This window comes from Nicrophorus vespilloides, unplaced genomic scaffold, assembly GCF_001412225.1.
Source record: "Nicrophorus vespilloides isolate i.1.1-1 unplaced genomic scaffold, Nicve_v1.0, whole genome shotgun sequence".
Classification (NCBI taxonomy): Eukaryota; Metazoa; Arthropoda; class Insecta; order Coleoptera; family Silphidae; genus Nicrophorus; species Nicrophorus vespilloides.
The window spans coordinates 29,013-38,058 of record NW_017095571.1 but is presented as its reverse complement, the minus strand read 5'-3'; the positions used below and the strand labels follow the sequence as shown (position 1 = coordinate 38,058).

The following is a 9,046-nucleotide window of genomic DNA, read 5'->3' as shown; positions in this document are numbered from 1 at the left end:
GCAGAAATACTTGGAAATATGGCGGGTTGCGCGACAAAAAAGGTTAAGAAACGCCGGTCTATAATATTCCACGAAAAAGGATACAATTTTACTACTTGGTAAAATTCTCAGATTTCTTTTATATAAAAGGAAGTAAACTTTAGTTTCTAATCTAAACGTCTTCTTCTGACTCTAATTATCTTGATTACTTTGGCAAATAATCAAGTAGGTCAATTTGACAAAATTCCCACAAGTGTTTCGCTACTTTCATTCGTAAAAACTCATAAATTATGTTGACATTTTTCTGTTGCAAATTTCAATGAAATATATAATCGTTTTCTGCAATTATACAATGCAAATCAATTTTAAGTTTCTAAAACTCGTATTTACGTAGTTGTAGAAAACTAAAGTCAAGTTTGAAGTTGAGTAAAGAATGTGATGGTACCTTGTGTTGGGCTCGTTCTTGGGGGAAACGACAATGTGCTCGTCGGCGATCGCCTCGTTCTTCTGGAACTGCAGCTGCAGTTGCTTCATGTACTTGATCTTCCTGGCGAGTCTTTCGCGCTCTATATGCTTAAAATTGCTCTTGGTCTTCTTGATTTTGGGCGACTGGAGATCGGAGATGTTCTCCAGGGACTCCCGTTTCGCTATCCTTATGCTCGAGCGCATCGGTATCTTGGGCTGGGGATCGGGCGTGGGCTCGACGAAGACGTTCATGTCGGGCACCGAGTCCGGCTTCAACCTCTTCCTCAGTGGCAGTCCGAGCAGCTCGTGCTGCAGATCTCGCTGGTAGCAGCCGTCCGAAAAGTGATCGCTGCACACCCTCATGTATCTCGGTGGAGTTTCACTGACACCGGTGCACGCTTTCGCCCATCTCGAAGCCAAGATCGCCGATGAAGGCATTATGTGGTAGGACACCTTCGGATTACCACGAGTCTTCCCATAATAATTGGTGCAATTTGTAGCGTAACACTTGGGCATGTTGCGAATGTCGAACACCAACACCGACTGATACTGATACCGAGACCTGTGCACTTTCAGGCGTGAACGTGTACTGCACTCGTTTACCGTTGTTGGGTCAACTGCAAAGTCTTCGGGATTGAGGGATGGAAAATATCCCCCAATTCCGAAGACTTTCCAGCCGACCAAATCTAACCGTCCCATTGTTAGGAGGGATGGGTTCGGTCGAGTGGTGGGTATGGGCCGCTGCCTCACAGATGCGCCATTGTAAGCCGCCGTGACGTCACTGGGACACAGAGAACCGGAGGAGCTGGTCACCTTTTTTTTGTCCTCTCTTTCCTCTTTCTACTCCAGGCACTCGCACACAAAATCATGCTAATAACAAGGAAAAAACGTTTACCTGAGTGACTCAACGCACTTCGCCATTACACATCCTTTCTACTTCATCACACTTTCATAAGTTTACATTGCAACAATAATTTATTAAATATTAGATAATTTCAAAAACAGAAGTTTTACTTAAAACAAATGTCGATGACCCATCAAATTTAATTCATTTATAATTGTATTATTCTTAGAAGACCATATTTAAAATAATACATTAACTATGTAAGCGTTGAAACATCGAATTTGCTGGTGCAGTAGGAAGAAGTTGTACGAGAACGTTTAGTGGAAATTGCTGCCAAGAACATTAGTTTAGAGGTGACAAAGAGATTTTCGAAATAAAAATAGAGAGAGGAGCGTTTGCGAAATAACGAACTTCGCATCCAAAATAAAACGGGAATGCGATGCAATCAAACTAATTTTCAGAGGTCAAAGGCGAGTATCAATTAATGGCAAATAATAATCCGCACTCCTTCGAAATTTAATCAGTAATTACTACAGTTTTATTATGATCATAAATTTATCGTTTCGTTATGTTAAGACTCGTTATGCACTAATTATTGTTTTATTAAATTAAAGAGATTAAGAGATTGAGAGTCTAGTTGATTTTCATTGTCATTTCATTGTGAAAATTAATTTTGATTTGTTCGGTTTGAATTGCACATCAGAACGAAGTCGAGCGACGTGGATTAACGGGTCGAATGAAATCACAATCGAGGAAAACGTAAACAAAAATAAGTAAGCGACAAGAAATGGCGTTTGATAAATCGCGGTAACTTTCACACGTATTCTCCTCTCGTCTCCTCGAAGCATAAAAAGCGTTTTCACTTCGTCAGGCCCGTACATACAAAGAGCCGATTGCGAAACGACCGTCGTGTTCTTTTATTTATTTCCGCCACTTGCATCGAAGAGAGACTCTGAAAACGCTGGGCGCACACAGTCTAATATATATATTTAGACTTAGATCGGGTTTCTTCGAATTACTTTCACCGTCCTAGTAGCTGCACTCTCCATTCCAGTTAGTCATAGTCTATAGTAATAATAAATTGATCGAATAACGATGTGTTTATTCGCAAAAAATGTTAGATCTTCATTTCCAAATATTAAGAGTTTTGCTAGACTCAACATCCGTATATTGTACATATTCATGCAGCAAAAACTTTCTAAAGCAATCCAATAAAATGCAATTGCATTTCGTATATGTTAAATCTCATATTCAAATATCTCATTATGCAATGAAATTCAGCTTGAATCAAGTTCAGTTCAGTTTCCCTTTAACGAGGTTATTTATAAAGTAATAAGTTTCGAGTTGCAAACTCGCAATAATAAGTCGGCCAGATGAGTCACGGTCCTAGAATTTGAGCTAAACAATATATAACCTGTTAAATATAGAACTAGACCATATCGAAGCGAAATTTGTTATGGCATTAACAAACCACAAAAAAAAGAAAAATAACAAGTTATTTTCAAATGTCGATGCCAAGATATTACAGTGGAACCTCGTTTAACGAGTTTAATCCGAAAAACTTGGTCTCAATTTTCCATGATTTTGCTTTTCATATCTATGGTTATTTTTATTCTTTAGCTTTTAATTCGGAGACATGCCAATGTTATTAAATTTTGCACAAAAAAATCACAAATAACATGTCTGAACACAAGTTTGGAAATTTTGTGATCTGAAACAACACTAAGATGACCACTAACGACGGTACATAGTGTGTTTATAGATTATAATAATGGTTGGACACAAATTATATTTGCAAAGTATAGTCCGCTTTAAACAAAGATAACAAAGAAAATCGACAATCTTCTCATCGTCACTCGTTATGCAAACCAATTCATTTTGCTCGTTAAGCGAGGTTCCACTGTATTCGAATTTGTCTCACCGATACCAACTTAAATTGTTATTTTTTACTAAAGACGCTGCATTATTTTAGATATTTGAAACGCATTTTGATTATATGTACTCATTGTAAATTTATTTTATTTTGTTTTCTTTGTATTCTCTTGGTCAATAAACTTGATTATTATTATTATTATATTTTATCATCCGGTCAGTGTGTCAAAATCAGGATTAAGTTTTAAATTACCATGTAATATTTGTGAGGGTTTTAAATGTATGTGGAGTAATTTTAGTTAATATTTAGTTTATGTTGTCTGAAATTTGAAAATGACATTTGCTTCATGCTGACACTGGTGCCAACGCAATGAATAATCTGTCAATTGGAAGCGGTCAAAACATAACCTACAATAACAAATCCTGCAGTTTGTCATTTGGGAAACTTGCTCACGAAACGGTCGACAGTAAAGAAAATGAATGGTTGTTGGGTTGTGTTTCTTACCTTTCGTCCTCCTCTTCCTCTTCGGTGCGTTTCTTGAGCGCGTTTTCGAGGAGACTGCAGCTTTCCGTCTCCTCTTCCTCCTCGACTTCCTGCTGTTGCTGCTGATCGGCTTCTGGCTTTACCTCCTGCTCTTCCTCCTCCTCCACCTCGTCTTCATCTTCTTCGTGGTTCTCCTCGACTCCGACACTGCTGGCTTGCTCGATCGGCTCTTCCTGCGAGCATGCTATCTGCTCCTCCTCTTCCTCCTCCTCCTCCTCGTCTTCTTCATCCTGCTCTTGCTCTTGTTCCTCCTGTTCGACGGGGACGTCGGTGGCAGCAGGTTCGTCGGCCGTCTTGTTTATAGTTGGCTCTGTTATGTCACCGAGCTTGTCGTCAGGCCTCGCGTTATGTTCCGCGTCGAACGGCGGCACCGCCACGTCCATTTTCATGCTACTTTTCCACTTTCTCGCTGCTCGTCTTACTACTATTTTGGAGATAATGGGATACTTGATGCACTGGTTAAAAAATAAAACGCTGTTTGCACGCAACTCACGATCGCCTCGGACCTTCTGTTGGCTGCGTTCGCATATCGTCCGCCGCAACTCCGGTGTCTTTCCAGTTGGAAATTCGGTTGACCTAAATGTATTGATTCGGCCTCTCGCTTCTGAATGCGGTGCACACTTTACATGATATCTCGCATTGGATTGCGCAGGAAACCGCGCGCTGTTGTTCGACGTCCGGCGTCGGCGGGTGGGATTGCAACTCCAGCAGGACGGACGCGCCTACACGCGACATCTTACGTACATCACTTCCAACATTCAGCAGTTTCCTCTTTCTTTAAACATAATCTCATAATCTAAAAAAGAAAAACAACAATTTCTTATATAATTTAACGATATCATGTTAGAACATTCTGCATTATGTGCAATTGAAAAGTAATGTTATCAATGGATTTTTTGATATAAACACTCTTAAAATCTCTAACAATAATGCACGAGTATAATAGATTTCTTAACAAACTTAAATTAAAAGGTGCGATTACACTTACATGGATAATGAACGTAAATAACCTATTAATAAACAGCTTTACAATATTTAAATCATACTCGTACAATGTTTCCGCCAATATGATCTGAAAAACAAAAACAAAAATTAGTTCTTACGATCGAGGACACTTGCATATTATCTTACAATTAGTAAATTTACATTAAACAATATCAATATTTACTTTACTCGCAGATCAAATTAAAACGGACGCTCTGAGAACTAATATTGACATAAAGTTGTGAGCACATCTAAGTGTATTTGCAAACCTCTTAGGGTAATACTGGTTGCATATATTAATAAACCACCCTCACGACTTACAGCTTCAAAATAACACAATTCTCTGTATTTTCATAATGAAGATAAAAACAATTCTTAATTATTTTGATTAATATATTGTTACACATGGTAAGGTTGTAATTTGAATTAATATAAACTAAAAAAAAAGCCTCACTGTTGTGATTAGTTGCATAAGGTACTCTAGTTATTATAAAATATTTTTAATGTTGATAGATGGCGTTGAATAAATACTGATTTGTAGGCAACCAATTATTCTTTTATGAATATTCGAAATTGATTGGTGATTCTACCGTTTTCCAATTAGTAGATGGAAATGCCGTCAGGTGTCGGTGGAATCGGTAATTTCCTTCGACGCATTCGAGTCGATTCTTTCAGCATTTCGAGATATATCTGGGACAGAAGGGTACATCCATCAATTATTAAGACAATCGATAGTTGGCAGCGGGTCGGTGTGATCTCTGACGACGTCGAGCGTCTATTAATTTAAATGGCCCACATTGAAATATGGATTTTCCGGAGAGGCGGCGTCGGTAACACGCAGTTCTTCGTTCCTTCCGCGTCCTTTCTTTTCTCAATTTTTGCCACTTTGTCTCTATCAAGGATCAAAGGAGAAAAAAAATCAAGTAGCCTGGATGTTGCCTAGTTTTTGTTTTTGTTGATAAAACAAACGCACGCTAGTTGGTGCATTTATTTTTTTTTCTCTCTCGGTTGCTACGATGCGAGTGTGCCCAGTTATCTGTAACTAATTAATATGTAACGCTGCGGCCAATTATAGTTACAGTTAAAATTAGTAACGTAATAATTAGTCAACGCGTTTCCGATGCTCCCGTGTTTGACTGCATATTGTGTGCTGCTCATTCACCATTATATTCTGACTGATTGTAATTAACGTGGCACACTTCTTTTTCTCTCAATGTCCCTGACCCTACACACTCATTTCTGTTCTCAATTTTCATGCATTGTTCCATAATTCTATGCTACAACCCACCACCCACTAGTATCTAGGAGACAAAACGTGAAATGTGCGACTGTTCCAAGTTATTTTTAATAAGAACAATGAGAAGATCATACGGGTTTCCCCCTTTCTAAAGGTCACCAATGTATTGCTCCCTTTGTCCTCTTCCTCATCTCCACGTCATGTTATTTCTGTTATATATATGTGTATATGTATTTTCCCGAGTCATGCTTGAATTATACCCGATGGTTCGCTTCTCACGGAACAACACAGAACCGAGCACAAATGTTAGAAAAATCAGAGACCATAAAATTACATGAAATACCATCATCAACTTTTGATCCGCTCAAAAATCGTCATTATTAAAGTTATTACCGGTGGATGTGCCGATAAGATAAACCCACAAATTTCCATCCTGTTCCTTCATCATTACGAATAACAATGAAATTGTTTAAAGTTATTTAAAGGTATTTCTCAAAATTTAGCGACAAACCAGCGACAATTTAGATCAGAAATAATGATAATCCACGATAAACTGAAAAGAGTGAAAAAAACACGAGAAAACCGTCGTTTCTCTGTTACGTATAAAATGTTGAGAATGTGTTTATTTTCTTCAATTTCTACAGCTTATAGCAGGTGACTCGACGACAGCACTTAAATGTATGTAGACTTGTTGGAAACGAAAAATATTCAGCTTTCATACGAATGGTCGATGATATAATTATCTTAAGGGGTTGTTGAGAAATTCACGAAAAACTGTAAAAACTGAAAAAAATACAAAAAAAACGTTCTACAGGTCATAGCAGGTGACTCGATGATAGTACCAAGATGCCAATAGGTTCGTTGGAAAGCTGAGACATTCAGCTTTCATACGAGTGGTCGATGATGAAATTATTTTTTTTGAATTATTACATTTTTATGATTTTGAAAGTTTTCTAGATTATTTCAGTGCAAGACTGATTATTTTAATACTGGAATTTGATGCTTTCTTTTTATGTTGATTCATTTATATAACATCATTACGAATAACAATGAAATTGTTTTTCTTTAAAGTTAAAGTTATTTAAAGGTATTTCTCAAAATTTACCAGCGACTATTTAGATCAGAAATAATGATAATTAAAGGTGTGATAATGCTTATTTTTGTGTAATTCCCTGACAAAGACGTGTACTTCTCAAAAACTACGATTTCTACGGTAATTCAATAGTAAAAAAGATAACTGAAGTAATAAATAATACAATTGTTTTGTAAAAATGGTGATTTTCGTGGAATTCACGTACAAAAGTAAATAATTATAATTTGAATCATTAAAACAGAAAGGATATATTTTCCAAATTGAAGATGATTTATAAAGAATAAACTAAAATTGTAATTATGAAATTTTAAACTAATGTCCAAAGATTGTCGCGTGTTTTCAGAAGACTATATCGAATATGGAAATTGAAACTAAATTTACTATGATTAAAACGTGTGTACGGATAATTACAAGTCTGCTTTATATATATTATATTTTTTTTGTAATTCGAAATCGTATTTCTGTTTGTCCATAGATTGAATTTCGTCGATGATGATTGCGTTCGAGGATCGCGCGATGACGATGACGATGATTGGGTTGACGCAAAGGCCGGAACCTGCATGACATTTAAATGTTGTTCATGATGATGATTAATAAAATCTGTGCGCGTTTCGGCTAATTAACTACTATTTTTTTTGTTTGATTGTTTGTTTGTTATTGTTGCAGTCAGATCAAAAGCGCGCGCGCTGAACTTTAATTCGAAACGCGTTAATAAGGTATTTTCGTTGGAGGTGGACCGCGTGGACCGTTCGTCCGTCGTTCCACCGTCGATGGCTATTGATGTTTGCGGGATGCAAATCATAAATGCGTTTCGTATGTAAACACGGTCGGGATTTCAATAAACCGGGATTTCTGCAATTAACTAAATTACTAATTACTCTTTGTCTGGCTTGTTTTCGATGAATTGGAATGCCGCAGCAAAGGCATTCGAAATCCGAACGGAAAATATCAGTTACTGGTGTGTTATTAATATTTTTATTATTTTTTTTTTTATAAATGTCTGATTTAGATCGAATATGTATTTCGCTTTGATTCTGAATTCTATTCTCGTACATAAAGCGCTTGTGACGTTTGCGGTCTCGTGTTCGCTGGATAAATTGACGTAGTCCAATATTGTTTCTATTGCGTTAAACAAATGTTTTACATTGCATGTCAACGATACTTTACAAAATGTGTTGCTTTAGGGAACTTTTTTTTACCTGCAAATATTTGACGTTGAAATAATGTAAAATCTTAAGCGCTTGTCAAAAAATTAACCAAAATGTAAAATAGGTTTAGGCGCGTTGAAAAGCTGAGACATTCAGCTTTCATACGAGTGGTAGATGATGTAATTATCTTAAGGGGTTGTCGAGAAATCCACGATAAACTGAAGAGAGTGAAAGAGATACGTCGTTTCTCTGTTTTTTCAAATTCTACAGCCCATAGCAGGCGACTCGATGAGAGTACCAAGATGCCAATAGGCTCGTTGGAAAGCTGAGACATTCAGCTTTCATACGAGTGGTAGATGATAAAATTATCTTAAGGGGTTGTCGAGAAATCCACGATAAACTGAAAAGAGTAAAAAAGAAACGTCGTTTCTCTGTTTTTTCAACTTCTACAGCTCATAGCAGGCGACTCGATGACAGTACCAAGATGCCAATAGGCTCGTTGGAAAGCTGAGACTTTCAGCTTTCATACGTGTGATCGGTGATGAAATTATCTTAAGGGGTTGTCGAGAAATCTACGATAAACTGAAAAGAGTGAAAAATCACGAGAAAATCGTCGTTTCTGTGTTACGTATAAAATGTTGAGAATGTGTTTATTTTCTTCAATTTCTACAGCTTATAGCAGGCGACTCGACGACAGCACGAAGATGTATATAGACTTGATGGAAAGGAAAAATATTCAGCTTTCATACGAATGGTCGATGATATAATTATCTTAAGGGGTTGTTGAGAAATGCACGAAAAACTGTAAAAACTGAAAAAAATACAAAAAAAAACGTTCTACAGCTCATAGCAGGCGACTTGATGACAGTACCAAAATGCC

At 37.1% G+C, this 9,046-nt stretch overlaps 2 protein-coding genes across 5 annotated transcripts; both read right to left on the bottom strand.

Moving 5' to 3' along the window:
• Window positions 1-324: 324 nt before the first annotated feature.
• On the bottom strand, window positions 325-1,851 carry LOC108557013. Its single transcript, XM_017913392.1, has one exon. The coding sequence runs from the start codon at window positions 1,141-1,143 to the stop codon at window positions 325-327; it is 819 nt and encodes a 272-aa protein (XP_017768881.1). The 5' UTR covers window positions 1,144-1,851.
• A 1,565-nt stretch (window positions 1,852-3,416) lies between these two features.
• LOC108557025 (histone H3.v1-like) lies at window positions 3,417-4,906 on the bottom strand. Of its 4 annotated transcripts, none has more exons than XM_017913416.1 (4): window positions 4,836-4,900; window positions 4,693-4,776; window positions 4,198-4,500; window positions 3,417-4,150 (listed from the first exon to the last, which is right to left on the bottom strand). In XM_017913416.1, exon 4 carries the CDS (start codon window positions 4,091-4,093, stop codon window positions 3,662-3,664), a length of 432 nt encoding a protein of 143 aa, XP_017768905.1. In that variant the 5' UTR covers window positions 4,094-4,150; window positions 4,198-4,500; window positions 4,693-4,776; window positions 4,836-4,900; the 3' UTR covers window positions 3,417-3,661. The 4 variants fall into 4 exon arrangements, with proteins under 4 accessions (XP_017768905.1, XP_017768912.1, XP_017768890.1 ...); XM_017913423.1 differs by having other exon boundaries at window positions 3,417-4,128; XM_017913401.1 differs by having other exon boundaries at window positions 3,417-4,500; window positions 4,873-4,906.
• Window positions 4,907-9,046: the final 4,140 nt, after the last annotated feature.

Bases quoted from the DNA above. Each gene is read 5' to 3' on its own strand.
- LOC108557013 (XM_017913392.1), bottom strand. From the start codon at position 1,143: ATGGGACGGTTAGATTTGGTCGGCTGGAAAGTCTTCGGAATTGGGGGA.
- LOC108557025 (XM_017913401.1), bottom strand. From the start codon at position 4,093: ATGAAAATGGACGTGGCGGTGCCGCCGTTCGACGCGGAACATAACGCG.